Raw genomic sequence first — 24,349 nt, forward strand, 5'->3', positions numbered from 1 at the left:
AAACCTGCACATCTATTTTTGTAAATTATTATTTAATTTTGGTTGCTGACGGAGGAGGGTGAGCACAGGAAGTACAGTGAAAGGTTTGCTGTATTAATTGAGGAAAATTCTGTTTTATTTCCTTGAGCATACTCATGTTCAAGTGCAAATGACATTCATGTACACATGGTCATGGTCGGTGTGGGAAAATCCCCCGGCTCCATGCTGCCACCCTCCCCCATTCACATCGCCTACCATGGGACAGCAAGGGGAGTGTGAGTGGGGACTAGTGTGGGTGGGTTTAAAAAGGAAGTCATGAATTACCTGTCGGGTGGTGATTTGCCCCGCAGTCTTGAATCCCCCCTGACAGCTGCACTCTGAGACACTGTATGGGTCGGAGCTAGTCGATGAGCACTTGGAGAGTGAGTCACAGCCCACCACGAATGTGTTGTCCAAGGGGAGCTCCTGGATCACATGGTGTTTCTTTGGGGCCACTGGAGTTTCCGGTTTAATTTGAAATGTAGGTTGAGGGGACGCAGACTTGTAATGCTTGGCTAAGTCTGGGCTGTCGGGTTTGAAGGTGGTGGGCGTGGTGGCCCAGTTGTACTTCCCCATGGTTTGCTCCTCTAGCTCCACAGGGAGATCCAATGTACCATTAACATGCTCATGGGTGGGGTCGTCAGGCTTGGATTCATCTATGGTCACAAAGTTCAGGAGGAGGTTCTTGGGTGATCGCTTCTTTCTCTTCTTCTTCTTCTTGATCTGACGGTTCTCTTGGTTTGGCGACACCCATTCACCACTCTGCTTGCCCTTCTGTACCACTTTGTGCCTGGGTGTCTGCCGGCAACGCACCAAGGCAGTCACAAATATTACCAAGATGACAGTCATGGTCCCTGCTATGATAGCTATGACGACAATCACATATCCGTTAGCTTGAGGTGTTACCTCACTGTCCCCTATGTTACGGTCCAAGGGTGTTTCCATACTTTTTCGCAGCTGCTCTTGGATAAAGGTAGCATTTGACACAGTGTCATTGACAAACAAGTGAATAAGTGCAATAGCATGTAATGACTCAGGCTGGCCTAGATCTTTGACCTTGACGACCAGCCTATGTAGCCCCTGATCAGCCACCACAATTTTCTCCTGCAGTGTTATGTTACCCGTTGTTTTGTCAATGGTGAAGAGACCTCGAGGGGAGACCCTAGACGTGATGATGATGCTGCTGATGATACTATACTGCAGCTCAGCATTCATACCTGTGTCATTGTCAATGGCAAACACTCTTGTGACCACAGCACCAGGGGTTGTGGTGGTCCGCACTAGGTCATATGAATAATTGGAGGATGGGATGACGAACACAGGGCGATTGTCGTTCACATCAACTACATTTATAGTGACCTTGGCGTAGGAAGAGCTCGGAGGTTGACCTCCATCAACTGCCTTGACCATAAATGTGTATGAGCTTTGCTGCTCCCTATCAAAGGTGATATTGGGTTTGATCACACCAGTCTGGGGGTCGATGATGAAATTATCTTTCCCGTTCAAAATGGACAAGGTTATAACAGCATTATCTCCTGCATCTGCGTCTGTGACTGTGATTAAGCCCACAGTTCCATAGAGAGGCAGGTTCTCAGGCACATAGAAGTTGTATTCAGGGTGTGTGAAAGCTGGGCTGTTGTCATTAAGGTCCTGGACGATTAGCCTGACAGTGACATTGCTCTGCAGGGATGTGGAACCATTGTCCCTTGCTATGACAGTGAATGAATACCTCTCCTGCTTCTCTCTGTCCAGTCGTTTGCCAACAGAGAGGATTCCTGACCGTCTGTCTATGTTAAACCCATCAGGCGCATCAGGGCCAAGAGTATAAATGATCTCAGCATTATGTCCACTGTCTGCGTCAGTGGCGCTGATTTTTATTAACTGTGTGGAAGGGTCATTGTTCTCCGGTATGGAAAGTTGGATTTCCGGCTGGGGGAAGATGGGTGCATTGTCGTTCTCATCCTTGATTTTAATTAAAACCATAGCTGAAGTGTTCAAAGGAGGCGTCCCCCTATCCGAGGCCACTATCTTAATTGCATATTCTCGTGTAGTCTCATAATCTAGGGGGGCAGCTGTCTCTAGTAAGAATTGATCATTAAAGACAGGCTTCAACCGAAAGGGAACATCATGGTCAGTGTAGCAAGCTACTTTGCCATACAGATCTGCATCCTTGTCAGTAACAGTAATTAGAGCTATTTTGGTGTTGAGAGGTGCATTCTCAGACAGCAGAACAGTCCCATTAACCAGGTTGATAATGTAACGAGTGTCTATGGAGGGAACATTGTCATTAACATCTGTTACATTAACAATCACTGTGGCTCTGGAAGGGGTGGAGCTGCCATCACTTGCCAGGATGATAAGTTTGTGGACAGGCGTTAGCTCCCTGTCCAGCGGCTGCTTTACAGTGATCAGTCCTGTAGAGCTGTCAATGGCAAAGTGGCGTTTTGTTGAGGCAGAGATCTGGTTGCTGAAGGCGAAGTGAATCTGTGCGTTAGAACCAAGGTCTGCATCTGTGGCATGGAGCTGAACAACTGATGTCCCCATGGGGGCATTCTCGGGTACTGTGACCTCCAGCTCACTGTCCTTGAAGATGGGACGATTGTCATTGACATCAGAGATGGTTACTTGAAGAATGGCAGTGCTCGACTTGGGAGGGTTGCCACCATCTTCCACCTTTATCTTCATGACAAAGGTGTCCTTCTGCTCACGATCCAGGTTCTGCTGAACAATTAGCTGCGGCCACTTGTCACCCTCAGGAGTCTCGATGATGTCTAAGCCAAACTCGCTGACACTCTGCAAAGACAAGACAAAAGTTTGAGTTATTTTCACTCCCTATAACCAAAACACCTTTTGAACTTTTGGTCTAACTACGAAACTATGAAAGGATTAATCCTCTTTTTCTCATAGTCCTCTTTACAGAATTTATTTTTTCCCCTTTGTAGTTTTTTTCTTGGTTTGTTTATTTATTCATTTACCATTTAATGCAAGTGTCTGTGGATAGAGGGTGCCATATGTTGTGTCAAAGTCCTTTTATACAAACAAACTCAACTGATTTATTCGTACTATAATAAATAAGAATATATTTCTTTTAGGTAACAACAAAGAATGCTACAGAGATATATAAATACAGTCTGAGACATACTCATTCTTGTTTTTAAAAGTGTAGATTTTTCAGTTGTCTTAGAAAGCCAGAACAGGTTGTGGAGGTATTTCCTTAGGTTAGGTTACTCAAATTTAATAGCCTGGGACATTCGTGACCAACAGCTGTTTCTTGGCTCTGCTCTGCTCATCTCAATCTCAAATCAAAAGCATTTTCAAACATGCTAATCATAATTTTGTTTCAAAGTTTTATTCATTTCTCTTGACTATACAATACATACTCCAGAAATGGAAAAAGTCATTTAATGAATCCTTCTTAAAATGTGACCAATGATTGTAGTGAATCAAGTCCCAACATCCCTCCTTGCAACTACCACTTGAAAGGATTGATTAATCTCATCATATTTATTATGCCTTCACTAAAATTAGATTTCATTCTACCTTCCTATCTTGAGTCAAGTTAGAATAGAGCAGGCAGCCTTGAAACATTTAATGGGACAGAAACAGCTAAAAAGCAACCAATAACCTTCCAATTTGAATACACTGCAAGACTAGATCATTATAGATTAGGAAAAGGGGAGTGAAAAATGCTGCATATTAGGAAGGGTTTTTGTTCAAAAAGGGCTAAATCAAGGCAAAAGTAAAGCTGTAGTAAAATGAAAACAAATGCATAAGTAATCCTCATGAGAAACCGAAGGAACTGGTACTGGCTGTTAAGAGTAATTGCCTTCCACCCAAAAAATGAGCACTAATATTTACAGTTTCAAATGGAGTATGGTATGGATTCATAAACAGTTCCAAATTAGAATAGAGAGGAAGGATAGGAAAGAAGAGAAGGGGAGAGACAGAGGGAAAATTGACAGAAAAAGAGAGAAAGAGAGAGGAGTAGCAGGGAGGAAATAAGAAGATCAAGCCCATGAATGAGCTGCATGCACATTATCAAACAAAGAAGCCCTTTGAAGCTCTTTCAGTCAGTAGCAGTTTCATGGTAAAACAAGAAAAAGCATCCTCTTTAAAGAGATAAGCTTCATGCTGCACATAATGTTGGAAGAGATTACTCTGTCTAGGCACAGTTATCAAATGAGATTAAGATATATACATTCTCCTTGTTCAAGGAAGGAACATTTCAACCAAATTGTGAACACAAGTAGGTTTTAAAATCTAGAACCGTCCTTGTGCCAATATAGTGTTGTAGCCGACACAAGGAAACGTGCAGCGGCAGCATGTAAATTATTGTGTACTCTGAAAAATTGCTTGCCTAGGGAATGTTGTCATCATATCAGTGATTGACAGAACTTAAAACAGCCAACACTGCAGCAATGATCTTTCAGACCTTATTTTGTGATCCTTCTGGCAAGCAATAGTCATACAGGGATAAATAGACACGCCATATATACAAAGTATGTGTGGAAATGTAGAGAAACAGCCTAATGGATAAACTGTGCTAAATCTTTATGCACATTGCAGAACAATTTCTGGCATAACTGAAAGGTCCAAGACAACATTCAGAGGGCTCTATTGCTAAGCACTACTCCATCCACACAGAGCTCCTCAATCCTCAGTTGTTTGAATAGTTCACAGATACGGCACAGTAGCTGAGTGTCTGCACACTGATATTTGGCAAAGCCTGATGTTAATAGTTGGATGTTGAGTTAGGATGTGTCAAAGGGAATGCTGCACAATGATTTATGAGCCAGCATTTCCTCTATGCTTTTGTCTTGGTTTCACACAATTTTACAACTGACAAGACAGCACTCAGCGCATTTCAATAAGTTGAAGGGAGGTATCTCTCAGGCTGTGCATCCTCCTGAATGCAAAATTAGTCTGGTGGATTGTGATAAGATCTAGGGCGGGCTAAGAAAAGGCCAAATACTAGCATGAATCACTCACTGGAAACCCTAAGGCTGAGCAAGAGGGACGAAGCAGTCTGAACAGCTAACTGTGTATGTTATACTATGCCTCATTCTTTCATCACACATATATCGTACAGGTGCCTGTCTTCTTGAACTTTATAGGTCGCTATAGTAATAAGGGAGGAATTAGGGCACTATATACTGTATATGGGATGTGTGCAGTACACAAGAGGTGGTTATTTTAAATGAAAATGATTGAGGGACACTGACAGAAGCAGAGGTAGATGATGATAAGGGAAGGATGATTCTGAACCTCATTCTGCAGATAGTGCCTCAGATTATCAGTGGATGCATCTTTCAGTCAAGTTGATGACCTTATTAAAACTCAGAGGAGACTGAGATTGGGCTGTGAATATATCAGGAGGACTCTAGTCACGGTGATGGCCATGGATGGGGCTAACTGGGGAGGGTTATTCATCACAAGCTATAGCACCTCTTTATAATGCTGATAGAAACTCACTCTCTCTTTGTCTACCTCTCTCATTCCTCCTTCATTCTTTCTCTCCATCCCTCATCCATTTTGCCCCTAGCCATGATCTCATGCATATAATTAAGACAAAAGAAGCTGGGAATTGTTTGTCTCTTTTTGTCAACCCAGAGAAAGGGATAATGTGTCAAAATAAGATGCTAATGAAAACTGGAAATTCTTGCCAGTGAGCTCTCTGCCCCAAACTCCTATTCAATGCCTATAGGCAGCATGAAATGCATTAATCAAAACATTCTTGCTACTCAGGAATGGAGCTTGAATAAATTGTGCATTTTCAAATGCAAAGCTAGATTCAGTTTGCAAATAAAATTATTCAAGTTGAGAATTGGAGTACCAGTAAAAATACCATTCCATCTACTAAATATCTTAGGTATATTTCAGACATGTAGTAACCAAGTGGATAGCAAAATACCCCAGGAAAAACCTAGGTTGGTGGCAAAAGGTTAAGTCCAAGAGCTCTCCAGATTATCAAACCAAAATACAGACATCCACTTCATCATCCTGTTCATCAGTGAGGCATAGCCTGGCAACACATTGATCTACACAAAATGACTTGAACAAGATGCCCACTCTAAATGTGTCTGAAGATGCTGACATAGATACAACTTGGATTAATGTAGTGTGTGATGCTGCAAAATCACTGGGATAACGAAAGAGGCCTACTGTATGTCTGTGAACAGCCAAAATTCCAAGCAAAACCAACAGCAGAATCTCCTTCAGTCTTAAGTAAGTTTCTGTGTGGGCTTTGAATATGTAAAGTGATAGAATCTGCTTTCATGGGGGATCCTCCTCCATCCATGCATGTGATTGCTTTTTCTGACCTTGACCATTTCTTAGGACGCCTTCTCTGCAGTTCAGGTGACGTAACCCACCACTGCACTACACTGATGACAGAGTTTCACTCAAAGTGTGATTACCAACCATTATATGTGATGCTGGAGCACTGTGTAGAATTGAATTACCCATTGTCCCTCTTAGCTTAGGAAAAAAGGACAAAGTTGCACAAAAAGAGACTACCATGTTTCTTTCATTTGTGCTGTATGTTGACAACTCAGGCATGCTACATGTGGAGTGGCAGACCATTGAGTGTGGCTCACTGTGCTACACAATGGTAGCAATTTTAGCATTGTGCCCTGCACAACACAAGAAAACTGGGCAAACTATCATTCTGGGGGAGCTTCTGAGACAAATCTCACAGGACCATACAAAGATAGTCCAAGGGTGGCTTAACGGCTAAGAGCTATTCTAGGAAATGCTTGCACATTCCTTCCCGACTAAACCCTGGGCTTTCTCCTGCACTTGTGAAATAAAAAATACCAAAGGTTGAAAATGTCTCTGACTCCTTTAATGCTTCTCCCTGAGTTTTACTCATATGGAACCTGGAACACAAGGAAATTAATCTTGAGTACAATGAGCATATAATGAGAAGAACTAAATCAGAGACGCAGTGCCAAGGATGCTCTAAGAAGAATTTCCTGCAAAAGATAATACAACCACAGCCTAGGCGAGGGTTTTTAGAAAGCTTTATTTTGTGAAAAGGGCAAAGAAAATGATTGCAGATGATCATTATAATGAGCAGAACATTTGCTTGGTGATTTTCCAGGCATGAACAATTCAGGACACTGCGCTGGAGAGGCCTTGGCAGTGGGGAGACTCTTTAAAAATGCAAATTGGTATTCAAGGCAGACACGGACAGCAACGATTCCGTTCATTCCAACCCAGTGTTAACTTCATCTAAGACTCCAAGATGGACTTGTCATTTCTGTCTTGCAATATGCTCTCAAATCCAGTAACCGTTCTTTATTTATCATGTTTAGGCTTTCCTCCAGAGTGCTTGCATTTCCTTCTTTAATTACACTTCATTTGTAAGAGCTCATGTCATCTCCAATATTCATCTATCCACAAAGCATAGAGTGTTGTCTAGACTATAAATGAAGAATGCATGATATTATCCTACTTTTCTGGATTTAGGACTGACTCCATTAAGCGATCGGGAATATTGCACTGTAGTTTAATAGGGCATCAATTAGATGATGAAGAAAAGCTTTCCTAGTTCTGCATGAGACACCTATTAGAATATTACAAAACATTCCTTCTCACTTGCTTTAATATGTTCAGCACATGTAACCTGTTGCAAGAAATTGAACATGCCGTACATGCTGTGTCTGCAATTTCTACTGTATGTTCTCTGATATTATTGTACATGGTGAGAACTTTTCTTTCTCTCATAATGAAATAAAGCATAGGCAAGTATTAATGGCTGGTGTAAAACATTGTGGGCTTCATGACATATTCCAATTTATGAAAAAGTAGGTCATATTTTCAAGGCAGAGTCAAATTTAATTTCCTATATGGAAATACACTACAGCCCTATGGCACTATGTTGCAGGTTTACAAGAGGAGGAGGGTATAAGTGTGGAAATTTAAATTATATTACATGAAGACAACATGGGATGAAGAGCTGGGAAAGACAAATAATGTAAAGATTCACTAATTAAAAACAGTCTCTAATAGGACCCAATGCATCAAAGATAGCAACCCCCATCCAGACAGGTGGCATGCTGCAGGCCTATCACTGAGTCAGAGCTTCATCGATAATGTGTTTGCTGACTAATATACTGTCTGTACTGGAGACAGTCAACCAATTACTTATTTTTTTTAAAAATCCACTGCTTCCTAATACTTCCAATTCCACCTCTATGTAATTGTTTCTCGAAGACAGTTTGTTACACTGGTCTTTAATTTATCAAATATATGTTTGTAATTGTTCATTGCTTGTATTTTCAAAAAACAATTTATTTTACTAAAAGCTATTTATTCTATTAAGTCCACCCAGAAAACCAGTTACTTGTAGACTGTTCCAGTATTTTGAGGCTTCCAGCCAATATAAATATCTTTCACTCATTCACCATTGAACTAAATTCATTTGTACAAGATGACTTTTAGTTTAGACATGAGATTGCGTATAATAATAGCTAATAATATTTTTACTTAGGAATTCAGCTTCAGGTACTTGAGTGCTTTTAATTATCAGTTAACTGATTTATTCATATAAAATAAGGCAAAGTTATCAAATAGAACGGGTATATATCACATAAGAATATGTAAGAAATGTGATTGGCATGTACTCAGGAACTGTAGCAGGCCTGTGTTAGAATCAACAAATAGGCTATTTCCCACAGTGATTTAGAAAAACAGGTTATTTTTAAATATATGTAGTCACATAGGTCACATTTACAAGAATGAAATGGTTGGAATGGTTATTATAAATATTCTTTCAACTACAATAGTCCCCCCCACCACCAAACAACACACCATCCATAAAGTTAGGATAACTGAAGCCACCCTTAAACATAAGAAAACAAAACAAATATGTGTGAGAAATTAAACAGGAGTGATCCTCACCTTGACTAGTTCATAATGTTGGATTCCATTGATCCCTACATCAGGGTCAAACGCTGAGGGCACTGGATACCGGGTGTTGATGGCTGTGTTCTCTGGGATGGAGATGTTTATTACAGTGGACTGGAAAAGGGGCGCGTTGTCATTCACATCCTCTATCAAGAAACGAATCTTGACCAATCGGAAGATCTCATCGGGTAGCACGGCCACCTCAATCTCATAGTAGCAGCGTTTCTCAGCGAAGACCCCCGAGCATAGCTTCTCCCGGTCGATTCTGTGATTGGTGGTAAAGATCTCCCCCGTGTTGGCCTCAACCCTCACCAAAGGCACGTCACCTGTCTTGTAAACAGGCTTGAACTGCAGCGGCGAAGATAACCTAATGTTGGGGTCTAGGTTAAGATCTAGGTCCTTGCGCAGGTTCCCAATGCGGACGTTCTCTGGTTGCTCCTCCTTCACCGTGTAGTCCCTCTCCTGGGCCAAGCATAGCAAGACCATGCAGGTGAGCAAGACCACCAGCACATGAGCCTGACTTGCTAAGTCCATACTCAAGAGAGGATGGAGCTTCACCTCTACAGTAGCAATTCTGTCATGAGAGAGGGAGAAAAAGAAAAGAGAAAGAACACACAATGTCAATGCACAAAATTACATAGAATTCAAATTCTGCTGTAATTAGTACTATTTTCCCTCATGGAGAGTTTTCATACTTGACCTATTCATCCTAACTAGTTATGAGCCCACATCCTTCCCATGTCTTTGAGAGCAAATTAATCGCAGTTTTACACAATTAACCTTTGATGACATCCCCTGAGCAAGCGGACACGTAAAGGTTAGTAGTTCACGTATTCCATCAATCCATTTCATCGCTGTAATGAACCATTTCATATTTGCATTGAGAAGTATGAGATTATTTGAGTTCACTGTTTGCAATAAAATAATTTGCTATGAAAGCTTGTCCACAATCAAATGTGTATGACACAGAGGAAAACTTAATTTCATATCTGAGTCAGTGTGAGACAATATGGTGTAGTGGTGTCTTCATGAACTGCCCCTCGAATCAAGACTTCACCTGATTGGGATGTAGTAGAACTGAGCCTCAAGCATTGGTGTTTGCATGCATGAACACACACACACACACACTTGCAGTTGTACCGCTTGATAGCAGCTTTTAATGGAGAGCCTCATTTGCTCTGAATGTAAACAATTGAGCTCTCAAATATTTCATGAACGCCCATGTGTGTAAACATGCACAGTATGATAAGAGCACTGTTCAGAGTAACTGCAGTGGAAGGAAACAACAATGTGAAATTATTTATTGTGGGAGCCGCCATCAGTCAAATTAGATAAATTCAATCATAATGTCATTACATCCTGATGGATGTGCGTTCTCTAACATCAAATTTAAACATCATGCAGTTTGCTGTTTGTACTGAATGATGCCTATGATAAAACAGAAAAATGAAGTGAAGATGGGTTTGTCATCACTCAGCATCATCCATTGATAAGTTTTCTTGAGTTAGGTACCAATGTATTTGATGCTGTAATTACACAAAATGTTTAACTGCTTCATATGTTCAAAAACTTTCCAAAGGGCAAGAACCCTAATTGCCAAAACTGAAGTAGGTCATTGGAAGTCATACACTGCAACGACATTGCTAGCATGAAATATTGCTTTACACCCGTTAGTCAGTAGTTTTTTTTTAACCAGTCATATAGGTTCTTATTTCATGTAGTTTGCTAGCTTATATTTTGACTCAATCATTAATTTAATCCATTTTCAGAAATCCTTTTAAACTGACAGTAAATTCCATCATTTCTACCACAATGATACTGATCTTCATACATGCTTGGATGACAAGGCTTTCTGATATTACGGGGGTGGTAATTCACTGCAATTATTACAGTAAATCTGTGCGCAGTTGATTTTATTGAAACAGCAAGGAAATTACATTACTGGTCTTTAGATTGTATTCAGTGCGCAATGACGTATCAGAGTAAACCTACCAATGCACAGCTGTTTACTGGCTCCCCATATGGGCATTCAAGTGCAATATATTTAATGACTAATATGATTTCATTTAATATTCCATGATGTGTTTAGGTCAACCAACCCCCTGAGTGTTTATTAACCTCATACGATTTTCCTCATGATATTGGTTTTTATTCATAAAGCAGCTGCCTTGAAATCAAACGTCCATTTCCTTCAAAGATGGCAAAAGTATATGACAGCCATCACACAAACGATGTACAGCTGGTGGTGAAAAGGCATACATACCTGCAGTAACAAGGGACCACAAATAGCTCTTTGGGAACTGCAATATTTCCTGCTTTATGAAATTCCCATCTATTTACATGAGTCAAATAATATCCTGTAGAAAAGGTATGACTACCTAAACTGCACTACAGGGGTCCTCTAAATTGGCAAGGCAACAGCATTCATAGCCATTGAAGCTCTCAGCCTACTGACAAAGGGGAATTGATTAAAAATAAGAATTTGATTAAGCTAGTTTTGAATCAGCAACAATTGCAAGGCATTGTGCAGCTTGTAAAGACAGATTTCTTTTCACACATTTCATAAAGCAGTCACATGAGACTCATTACAGAACAGTTGGACAGAAATAACATGGCTGACATTGATCATTGTGAGGGTTATTCATTCAACACATATAGCAGAGGCAGTGTTGTACTGTCATGTCAAAATATTGATGAGGAATATCCCATTAGGGTCTGTGACACACTTTACTTTGAAGTGTGCATCTTTCGGAGTGAACAGCTATTGCTTTACTGTGATGATCACCAAGCAGTCCAAGGCTGAGCTCGCACAACGCATAATGAAGTTTAAATTACATCCTTAAATGGGATGTGATTCACTGAAGTGAAAAAACAGAAAAGATCAAAGCATGATCTAGATTTAGTCTCTCTTGTAAGTGACAATAATGTTCCACAGGATGAGGAGGTGTAGTATGTTTTTGACTTAGACGCACGCAGGAGTACAAATGTAGTAACAGAAAGAACACCCTGGCAACACTAATATGATGTTAGGAAACTTCATTTTAATAGAAATATAGGAGTACATATATGATCCATATACATGTGATACACACACACACACACACACACACACACACACACACACATATACATAGCGAGAGAGAGAGACAGAGACATTTCTCTTTCCAAATGAAGCTACAATTTCTAAGTTTTCTGGGGGAGAGGCACATGTTGCTTTTTAACAAATGATGGCCAACTTGTTTGTTTACTCTTTCTATTCTATGCACTTAATGCATGCTCCTTTCTTTTAACCATGATTTTCCAACCTTTGTGCAGGTTTTCACTTGTCACAACTCTTTATAAATCTGTCCATGAGGGATAGGCTAGGTGAGAGAAGGAATTGTGCTGGAGGGAAAAAAGTAAGAGGGAGGGAGAAAGAAATCCTAGGTGTCAGTCAGAGTGTCTCCTTTGCTTACATTTCACTAGTCTCCTGAAATGCTATTTTGAGCCCCAGACAGCAGGTTGAATCCAGTAGGCAAACTCCAGCTTCTCTCTTGGGAGACATAGAGTGAGGAGCAGGCCTGCCCTGGATCACTTTACACGACAATGTGATGGACAGGCTTTCCTGGTGTTTGTATCCGCGTAAGGTAGCAGCGAGAGGGAAGACATACAGCTACTGTCACCCCCTACATTCACCCCTAAAGATAGCCTGGACTATAAAACTTTTAGTGTGGTTAGGTTGAGGCTGAGACCCAAGACATTTGAAGTCCTTTAAAAGCCAAAGACAGGCTTTCACCAGTGTTGTATCTATCAATGTTGCCCATGAATCCAAAGAGATTCTCAAAAGATGGTGTTAAGTAATACTTTTGATTGTCTTGGGCTTTTTCTCTTTTTAGAGCTTTAAGAATCGCTGACAGTCTGACAGACCAGGTTTCTGTAAAGATCAGTCAGTTATTTTTCAGTCCACACAGCCAGAACAATTCTCCTTACACGGTGAAGGAATAAAAGTTTTTTTTCTCTTGGGAAACTTCAACAATGACTATATTATCTAAAGTCATGCTGGAAAACCCAGAAAGTGACAGAAAGCAATATTTAACATATATAACCACATCGACAATATTAATAATATTTTATTTAATACTGCCAAAATATGTATATTCAAGTTCAAATATCACAGAGATTTGCCTATTACACTATCTTGTATCAGTGGAATATAAGATATATCAAAAATCAGACACAAACTTTGCAGCATAATGTTTGCATAAAGTCTGGCAGTGCTGTTTGGCTGGATATCACAGTGGCTCTTCACATTACAATCCGTTTTTATGTTAGATTATGAAGAGCTGTACATGGGTAATTGAATGGTTGCTGGATGAGATTCCTTTCCCTTTGCATTAACAAAATGACCAACTAATTTACAACATTGTAATCGTGGACCTCAAGAGGGCAGTCCATACATGCAATTGTAACACTAAACTTAAGTGTGATGATTTCGCTGCGGCTTTACGTCATTGTCAATGTTAACTTTTACTTTAAAATTAAACATTCATCATATTAAAATGTTGGGGATGAACCCTGAATTACGGACAAGTAAATGAACTGTCAGATAAACTGTGCAATTAATTAAATCAAAGTCATAACTTTTGTAGCTTGAACACTGTAGTCTGGAACCATTAATATTAAAAATAATTGATAAAATATACATTTTTGTCATAATAGTTGAAAAACTTATTGCAACATATTAAACATTTTACATAAATGTCACAGTGACCATATTTAAAAAATAAAATAGTGTTTTCTGCAGACACCATCATGGATTCTGAAATAGTCACATTCAATATATTTTCCTTTGTTGGAAGTTGAAAAGACTATTCAACTATAATATGGTGAATATCAGAAAACTATGCAAGAGAAAAATTTTAATTATTACTGTAAATGATGGATAAACTCTTAATTGACCAGAGTTTTTTTATACAGGCATGTGATTGCTAAACAGACATTTTCAAGGGTACTGAATGTGCTTCAGGTGAGCTATCAAACGTACAGTATGTTGTAGGATAAACTTGAAAAGTAAAACAAAAATACATAATATTTGACACTTAGAAGAAAACTCCTGGATTACATGATAGTTTTGTCCAGAACACATATTTCCTCACAACTTCATGACTTTCAAAATCTGCAGTCAATATTTAGTTGAGTTAGTTTGAGTATCGCCAATTGCTCTGTACCAACGAGTTTATTTGAAATGTGGGTGCGCATTAATACAATGTGTTACTGCCATTTGAAAAAGATTGGGGCTACTGCGTTTACCCTTTTTTATTTTTATTTTTTAATATAAATACATCCACCTACATCCATAATATGCTGCTCATCTTGGGATGGTTCACATTACCATTTGATTTAATTCTCCAGCAAATGAGTTCAGGAGGCATTCTGGGGGTCTTTTAAAAACGGGCCCAATAATAATTATCTATTGCATATTGAGTAGGTATAACATATTGGACACCCAAACAACCAACTGTGGCGGTTAATCTCCAAGCCAACGGGGATTTACATTGTGCCGAACTGTTATTCCTAAAGCAAACACTATCTATATATATATATATTTATTTATTTATTTATTTATTTCCTAGAATGTGAGCGTGAACAGACTGATGGCCACTGAGGTTATGGTCTGTGACAGCTGAACCGCTCGACCAAGAGCGGGCTGTTGCCGCGCACCCACGCACCGAGTTTAGCGGCCAAGCTGCTGGGGGAGACCAGCACTGAAAAGTGCCCGCAGTTGGATGCTGTTGGAAAAGTAGGCCTATCTATTTAGCGATCAGCATTGAACAAGACCAAATAACGCCCGAAGTCGTGACCAACCGCGCACCGCAAATTCATTATGCGACAACTCAGTTTAGATTATCCACGATGTGCCGTGTCCATGGAAATGTTCTATTTACATAAGGTGCACAGGGACGCCTGTTATATCTTTGGAACCGCTCTAGGAAAACACAAGGAACATCAACCACAATCCAAGTCCCTCATAGACTATCACTAAATTTTCGCCCGGTCCGCGACGGTCCTCGCCGGTACTGGGACATCAATTAGATTTTATACGGACCACATACATTGGGCTGCTGGGCGCTCTCTAGCATTTCTAAATGCGCTCGGGAGACAGACCAGTCATTTGCATGTATATGCACATATACCACTAAAGTAAAACACATTTTGATCACAAGAGGAAAATAACTGTAAAGAGCAAAGCTTACCCTTTCCACTCGAATGGGATGAAAAATCAACCGCGAGTACCGTCGCGTAGAGACATCACTGATTTACAAAAAAAATAAGTGCCATGAATTAAACTGAAGTGGGGAAAGGGGGGAAAGGATCCTCATCAGAAGCGGCAGCAAAATGCAATGCAAATAGAAAAAATGTTATCCACTACAAAAACTTATCCATGCGCTAAAACAACTGTGGTCCTCATGTGCAAGAGAAAAAAACAAAACACGCACACGTCAACTTTGTTTGAAAAGGACGCTGTAATTCCTCTTCGGATGTGTTGGGTTCGCAGTCCCACAGGCGGAGATACGCATTGATCCAAGCTTGTTTTACATAAACTTTGTATCCCTAGCCTACGTTTGCCTTGAAATTCCTACTTTACTCTACCAGCAGCCAAAATCGCCGGTACCAAACGGACACGTGTGCGTTAAAACGCTTCTTAAACCGCACATAAAACTTCAATCCAAGGACGCAAAAAAAATGACTTCTGATGGAAAATTGAAAGCTTACACCTAATTAATTTTATAACCACTTGTTTAGACTGCTCAGAGGTTGTGCACGCTCCCTAAAAACTCTAAAAGGAGGGATGCAGAAAGCGCCTCGCCCCCCCCCCAATGGAGTTGGATCAAAGTGTGCCTCAGTGCAGCATCACTTACAGGAGCCGGGATAGGCGGTTCACCGTATCTGTCTGCTAAGCTGTAGATGTCTCAGTAGTATTGTATGAACTCAGTTCCTCAATACTGCCCACCTCTCTCCCTCTCTCTCTCCCTCCGACTGACATCATGGTAGAAGGAGGAGCCAGCCGCAGATTTAAGAGCCCCGGTCCTCTTAAAGCCGCACTGCGTTGGAGAGATGCTTGCACTGAGATGTAGGTGGATGGCAGGGTATGTGTGGACCACAGATGCCTCTGCTGTTTGCAGTAGCCTCATAGCTCCATAAAATCCGCCTGAAAGCATGAGGGGGGCACTGTTCACTTTTATACTGAGCCTTATTTCTGCTTTTCATTTCTAATGGGGGTCTACTGTATCATCAGTACCTCTGAATAATGATGAGATGAAATTCTTTTCAGACATTCCCGAGAGAGTCAACAGGCCATGGCAGAGCTCTTATCAGGGATGAGAAGGGAAATTAGCCTAATAATGGGTTTGTTCACAGTTTCCATAGTTGCCATGTATAAAATGGTATCAACTAATTTCTGTGGGATAGGAGCCTATCACAGTTCAGCTTATTACTACATCCACATCCAACACTTTAAATTATAGAAATGATAATATAGCAACAATGTGTTACATGAAAATTGAAGGAACTTTTCATTGTATTAAATTTGACAAGGCAACTCAAATACCTAATTAAAATGAAACAGAACTGTGAATCAGAAAGACAGTATCATCAAAATGCTAACTGTTGTAAAACAGTATTGGACAATACAACCTATTTAATTCAAACATCAACAAATGTCACTGCATCTGCATCTGCATCAAACAGACATCAATCAAACATATTGATTTGCTCAGATATTGCAGATCACGAATAGTTAAGCTGACACTTTCTGGCTGTGTTAAATTGAATGGGTGTTCAGGCCCTAAATACCATAAAGTAGATTTTAACAGGTCTTTTATGGGGGGTCATAAAGGGTTGTGGTCACACAAAGGTCACTATCATCACCACCACCAGGTTACAGTTGATTACCCTTGTCCCTTTGACATTGTTGTATACAACAAATGGCTGTAAGTTTGTACCCATGGTAAGGGCTCATAAACAGTAGTCTTCACCTGCTCACCATTTCTCTCCACATTATTGCATGTCACACTAATCATTCTTAAGGACAGTGGGACAAGAATTGGGCCGGATTATGTTTTCTGTTTTGGGCAAATAATTAGTTTTTAGTCTAAAGACCACTGCTAAAAAAATCACAGGGCCAATTTTGAGAACAATAGAAAAACACTTATCTCACACTTTCCAGCATGAAAACACAGAAGTAGAAAACTACAAGTTTTCTTAATTACACTGTTAGTCTATGATCATTTCTTAAAGGCATGTTTAAGCAATGCAAATTAAACAACTATAAAGCAATATTATGAGGCTAGGCATAATAATAATTATTCATGCATGTTGCATGTGGCTATTTTGATCAAAAATTAACTTTCAGGGGCATATTTTGGCATGTCCACTAAATTATGTGAATTGCCAAAAGACCTAATGCATGTCCTGAGTCAAATTTCATATAATCAATAGAAAGAAATAACTCATTAACTTGAAATACAGTTATTTACATGTGTAAAAGTTGTTTGGTGCTGGTTTACACACTTTTGTTTATTCATGGTAAAAAAAATCCTCTGTTATAATGTTATAGCAGTTTAACCAAAGTACAAGATTAGTTTAAAGGTGCACTCACTGATTTATTTTTCCCCACAGATTTCTGTTGAGTAACCAACAGCAAAGTCTAAACATTTTCCCAAGCCCATTGTTGTGGTGAAAGTCAGCACAGTTCAGGATTGAGTTTCAATACTTAAACACTAAGATGGGAAATTTGGGGATTTGGAAGCCCCGTGGTAGGCTTATAACAAAGTCAGGGAACGTAAAACTACTACGTAAAACATTTTATAGCTTTACGAGGATTAAAACAAAACAAATGCTAACTTATGAAAACTTTTGTGCGAGTCATTTGTTGCAACACAAATCAAAACAGTACTCTGGAATCAGTTGAAGATATGTAGAACAGCACGGCTTGCTTTTGGATTTTTTTGCTGTTGTTTCTTTAAAGATATGATCAAATAGACCTTTCCCTCAACATTGCCTTTAATCACACTTGCTGTTGGCCTCCCACTGAATCCATGACTTGTTATGCACTCATGTAAAAGAAATAATTGGAGGACAGAGAACACACACTAATATATCTTATCAGTCAGGCACAGCTAGGAAAGAGGATGGGTAAAAGAAGAGGTTACAGAGCTAAATTGCAAGGTCACCGTGTATTAACATTCAGAGGTTTTGAGAAAAGACTGATTATTTGCAGACTATGCTTGATTCAGTGACTTTCTGTGGTTTTGTATTGGCCTTTGAGCTTAAACAGCATAAATTGTCCAAAAAGACCACAGTGCTGATTCTGCTGTACCATTGTCTTTGTTCATAACTCTCTTTGCCTTGGATTTTTTTCTAAATTACATGCTGGCATAAATTGTTAATATTGGATCTTTCCAACAGAAAAAAAGAAGCACAACATTCTCACTCAGTTCACTAACAAAGACAACACCTTTTGTAAAATATAAAACCAGTTTATTTGGTTTGGCAATTCGGGAAGGGTTGCATGGGGTTGTATATGGTGGGATGATTGAGGGTCTAGGAGAGGGATGAAAGGGGTCCATTGTGAGGGGATGAATGGGGTACAAAGGATGGATGGGTCGTGTACAATGGGATGAGGGTCAAGAAGAGGCATGAAGGGAGTTGATTGTGAAACGATGAACGGTGGTCATGAAGCATCTGCAATGTTAAGTAAATCCGAGGAACAAGACTATGGGCACGTCTTGATGAGGTTTGGCATCATCCTCCTCCAAAGTTCAAATGATGAGGCAAGAGTGGGCTTTTTGGATGTAATTGAGGTGGCTGTGGATGTAGATGTGGTAAGCTTGACATCACCATCAGCTGAGAATTGTTGATATTCCTTGTATGACCGCTTTGGATGGGTTTTGGGCTCTGTTGTAGTGAGCAGTGTTGTGACGTCATTTGAGAGAGGCATCGGGTGGCATGGAAGAGCAGGTCAATTTAAGTGGCTGGCTAGAGGAGTGATGAAAGTAGAGTCTTTGTAGAGTTGGAAAAACTTTAATATTGTCTCAGAGCGATGGGTGTCCCTGTCCCTGAGAGCTTGCTGGAGGTGAGCAAACATCCGGTTGGGGATGTCAATCGTGTGAGGGGGAGCCGCGTACAGGAGCTGTAAGTCGGCTATTGCGTAGGTACGTGTGGAGTGTCTGGATCCCGGGTCATCAGAATTGTGGCGTCTAGAGGCCTCTGTGTGGATGTGGTGGTAAAGGAAGTATCTCGTCGGTACAGTTATATTATATGGTATAGTTATGGATGGTACTTTGTCATATTCAGCCAACCCACATGTGGGATGGCTGAATATGAGTGGCTGACTGCAGGGATCAGGAGGCAACAATGGATCAATCATCAAACAGGTCACTGTCTGAATGATTGAGGGCCACTTTGTTGTCCGTGGTTAAGGTAAGTGAAAAGAAAATGATTACAACTGGATAGCTAAGGATACTGAGAATGAACGACATGAATGTCAGAAGTGAGGCAAACGGAAGAGAACTGGGTTTTAACTCACATATGGGTATTAACAGGTGATTGAATAAGCAAGGCACAGGTGATGGAATTAGTGAGAGAGAGGTGTGGTGTGTTCCTGAACCCTAGTTAAAATAACTCCATAAAGAGAGCAGTGCAAATGTGTCCAATTAATATTCTGTAGCAAAAAGCAGACGTTTTTGAGTTGCAGACGACCTGACAAAACATTTTTTTATCCTTACAGGCTGGGTCTGTATCCATGGCAACTTTGAAGAACCACTGAGATTTACCACAATGAGTTGAAACTATCTCTATTGCCTCATGTCTTTCTGTCTGTTTCTTTCTCTCCCACTTTCTCAAGGATCTCTGGAGAAAGGAAAAGATTTGAAAAAGATGGAGTGGACAGAGCGAGGACAATTCAATATTTGCTTTTACCTTACTAGCAACAGAGGTAAAATGAGAAATGACGTAGGAACCCAACACAGACAAAAAAGATACCCTGAATAAAATAATATTTTAACTTTTCCATACAGTTTGAATATTCAGCATGCATGGCAAGCTTACTGTCTGTCCTGTTTGGGGTGAAATGGTTAACAACAGAGAGATAAATCACAAGGCATTGGAGGGTCATCCATATATCAATTATGTACAATATGAGGTCTCCATATAGCCAAAAGCACCACATATCCTTGTATTTGGTCTCAATAAAAAAAAAAGTCAACATCTAGTCAACATGAAATTCTACTTCTGAAGAGACCTATGTCAATATTATCCTGTCAGATGAAGTTGAAGCACATTTAAAGCAAGATGAGGTAGAATTCATTACAAGGCATAGAACTTGAGGCTAAGGCTCTAGTTTCTAAAATTAAGTTATGTGTATTTGCAACATACCAATTATTGTACAGCCCGGACTTGCGAACCACCATTTTGTCAGTTGATATGTCCTCAATTAATGTTCCACTGTCAAAATAATATGTGTTTGTGTTTGGAAGAGAGATACAGTTCACTGTTACACAAGTGCATGCTGATTAAATGTGTGTTAGTGTCTTTCAGAAAAGACAAGCATTGTACAGATTTGGTTGACTTCTCTGTGGTTTTGTCATCTCATGTATATTCCTGACAGCTGTTAGACTGCTAATTGTTTTGGAAAACTAATACGTAAGGCTACTCTTACTCCAGAATGGAGTGTGGTTGTGTTTTGATTGTACAAATAGCAATACAACCTTTAATTTTAGGGTAAAATGCAAAATGTTTTCATGACAGATTTTGGTAAAAGAAGAAGCAAATATGTTAACAATTACTGTCAATTACTGTTTTTTTCTTCTTCTTGACAAAGTCTGAATATGCCTTTACATGTGATATCAGCAATGCCAATTAATAATTTATGAATTACCCATTTACAACTGACATAATACAGTCTGTGTAAAAATAGTTGACCCATGTTGTGTTATGAACAATGTTAGTTTAAAGTGATTATTGTAATGATAAAACATGGAGTGGAGAAGTGTCAGTTAGTGACACATACATAATAAAACAGTTGTAGTGTGTTGCTGTTCTGCTCTGTTTCATTCACATCACACATCTGCTTTCTGTAACACTACAGTGCAAGATTAATTTTCAACACAAAAGAAGAACAAATGTTTCACCTACTCACTTTTATCTGTCACATTTAGCTCAAAATAAACACAAATATTACAAATGCTCAAAATTACATGCAGAAGATCAACAGATATCAACTTGACAATGCTTTCTTTTTAGGGTAGATGACTAAACCATTTCAATTCTGCTTTCTTAGAAAGCTCTCTCATTCTCAAGAAGTAACTGACTGGTAAAACAGCCTTCGTGTGTAGTCTGATGAAGGCAATTGTACATGCTGTGGTGATGTTTCCTTCCATCTGTCTACTGTGAAACAGAGCCTGGGGCAACACTGTCAGATAAGAATGGTTTTGCTTGGCTGTATATTGTACATTCAGTTGAATAAAGTTCTACCCTGTATTCATGTGTATTTGTGCATTCATTAATTCTACTGTTTAGTGTTGATTTTAAGAGCTTGCACATACTAAATATTCCAATCAAAAGTCTTTTTTTACATTGATTATTACATGTCCTTAAAAATGAACACAGTGAAGTTTTAACCTCTTCAATATTGCTCAGAGGAATGGTTTATAAAGATATGCAACACTTGTTTAACACAGTCCCTCAAATCGGAATGGGCTTGACAATGTTTGCCTTTGCATGATGAAGGTCACTGAATTGATTTCAAATAAAATGTGATGTTGTGAAGATTGCAATCTTAATGATGAGCCTTTGTGAGGTCAGCAACTAGACTGGCCCTGATGACAACAAAAGTGAGTGGAAAATACATTGTACCAACATGAGTTAAAGTGGGAGGGAGAGATTTTAAATCAATCTCTGTCTCTGAATTGGCAGGTTTTGTTTCTTGGTGTTAAAAATGTCATGCTACATGATTTATGTTTATTCTTTCAACACAGGAAAGGAGAATCTGACTAATGTCACAGGGGCACGTGGTAAGGTCAATGCTCACAAACATTTCTCCTTCATTTTAGGGGTGTGACAGGAGTGAAAAAGAATAGTCCTTCCATAATCACTAAGGACTCATTGGCAGTCTTCCTCCCCAGATGGCCAAATGCTTGATGTTCTTGTCACGTTGTGTTGCATTTTCCCTGCCTTGGATGGGCTGTGTACACAACCATTGTTTGATGAGTAAAATTGAAGGCAAGCCTTGTAAACTGTGGATGCCCCCTTGCCAAAGACATGGCACTGCAAAGACAATATGTGCAGACATCTCTTTTGCACTCTTTGAGACTTCATGCTCCTTAGCTTGAGGATTGAGAGAGGAACCAGACTGTATTATGATGAATATATAAAAATGTACATGCCATAAAGCTTGAAAACATTTACAGTTGAAGAAAAATAATCTTTTACAACAATGATTTTATGTAAATCTACCATGATAAGCCACACGATAAGCCACATGGCACAGTAATTTAGATCTCACTCTTTGTGCAAAAATGATCTCAGTTGACAAAGAACATCTGACATTTTTGAGAGATTATCTCCGCTGCTATGGCTACATCCGTGTCAGTGCCAGAAGGAGAAAATATCAATATTTCATTTTATTTTTTTTTTAACTTTATTTATTTGTTTTTTATATTCTTACTAAGATAATGATAGATTATTTTAAGAGTACCAGATAAACATAAAGCATATCCAACATCAGTCAACTTTCATCTACTGAACTTATCAGTTAATTCATCCATTTTATATTTATTTATTTGTCTCTGGCAGGATCACAGTAGAAACACAGCAAACAATGCAGTCCAGACATCTCTTTCATTGCCTTTTAGAAGCAGATATTTTTGGACTGGTTCTGTTTTTAACTGTTTAGGCTAGTTACTGTAGTTCCAGTTAAAAGGGAATTTTGATATTATCATACATTAATTATTCAGTGTGTGTCCAACATGGCAACAGTTTAGGGAAGGCCTGTTCCTTTTTCAAAATGTCAGTGCCCCATTTACACAAAGGGAAGTCCAGCTAGAACTTGACTGGTCTGTTAACAGCACTGACCTCAACCGCATGGAACACCTGTGGTAAGAACTGGAACACCAATGGTGAGGCAGGCCTCATTGCTCAAGACCAGTGCCTTGACTTTGCTAATGCTATCCTGGCTGAATGGAATCAACCTCCTGTGGCCAGGTGCCAACATCTTGAGGAAAGTGTAAAACAGTTGAGGCTACAGCATATCGACGGCCATAGTATTGGAGTGAGTTGCTCAACAATCACATATGGGTATAATGCTCTGGCGTTTACATAATTTGTTTGGGGTCCACACACCTGTGTACTTAGTTCCAACACTCATTTATACTCAGCATCAGTCTGCTCCAATACAAAATTCAATGATGCCAGAAAGACAGCATCATCTGCAAATATTGATCTCAATGTTAGCAAGATACAGACTCTCCGGAGCTCAGTTGCACTTTGATATTCTATCCAAGAATATCCCAGACTGGAATAATGAGAGGATTTTCAACTGCTGAAGAATATCTGGGTAAACTGTAACTTTAAATACATGGCTCCAATACAGAGAAAGTAAACACAAAGTAAATGTAATGCCAAAATGAATGTTAAACAGCATACAAAGTTGTCTGGGACAATATATTTATAAAAGGCAGATCATATCTCTGTGTTTCCAAAACTGTTATGTACTTATTTGGTGTGCCATAATAAAATGTTGTAAAAGCTGTATGTATGCTTAGCTGATTTTGACCATCTACTGTAGTTATAGCTCATTAAATGTTTGGATTTGATCATTGGCATGATGTGATGCAGTAATTTAAGGTACTAACAGCAATAGAGAATTTCTGAAATGTGTTTGTATTGTTTTGCGTTTTAACACCAGATTAGGTAAGGCTGATAGCCAGATCTCCCATTTTACAAAATGTTTTCTTGAAAATTCCGTCTGCATGAGTAATACTGTGATCTTATGTTTAAATGTTACTGATGCAAAGCACAGTTGATAATAAGCCCAAAGGTAATTCATTGGTTTCTGCTCCCATCCCCACTATCACACAAGGATGTTAAATTATTGCTATGTACAGGAGCTATTATCTCACTGATGGAACCACCCTGCTATGTCTGAGAGAGTTCACACAGATGAGACACAGTACACCGACCTTTCTTAAAGGGGGACTGGTGGAGTAGAAAGACTAAGTGACAGCAAAGCGCGGTCGATGAAGTGTAGGTTGACATGCAGAGTGGTTAAGAGGGAATAAGCATGTTTAATCATAAGCCATACCCACTTTTAACATTTTTGGTAGTGCGTTTTGGTGAGAGGAGGGGTGCCTTTTACTCAGGGCACAGTTTACTTTAACTGACA

At 39.5% G+C, this 24,349-nt stretch overlaps 1 protein-coding gene across 3 annotated transcripts in view; it reads right to left on the bottom strand.

Moving 5' to 3' along the window:
* Positions 1–9,462, bottom strand: part of pcdh11 (protocadherin 11) — a 114,426-nt gene extending 104,964 nt beyond the window's left edge. For all 3 annotated transcript variants that reach the window (XM_062425463.1, XM_062425464.1, XM_062425462.1), the window contains exons 1-2: positions 8,923–9,462; positions 304–2,811 (exon numbers count right to left, since the gene is read on the bottom strand). In XM_062425463.1, coding sequence (XP_062281447.1) covers positions 304–2,811; positions 8,923–9,462 — 3,048 coding nt within the window. The remainder of the gene's footprint in view (positions 1–303; positions 2,812–8,922) is intronic.
* Between the last annotated feature and the right edge of the window lie 14,887 nt (positions 9,463–24,349).

This window comes from Scomber scombrus, chromosome 9 (genome assembly GCF_963691925.1).
Source record: "Scomber scombrus chromosome 9, fScoSco1.1, whole genome shotgun sequence".
In the NCBI taxonomy this organism is placed as follows: Eukaryota; Metazoa; Chordata; class Actinopteri; order Scombriformes; family Scombridae; genus Scomber; species Scomber scombrus.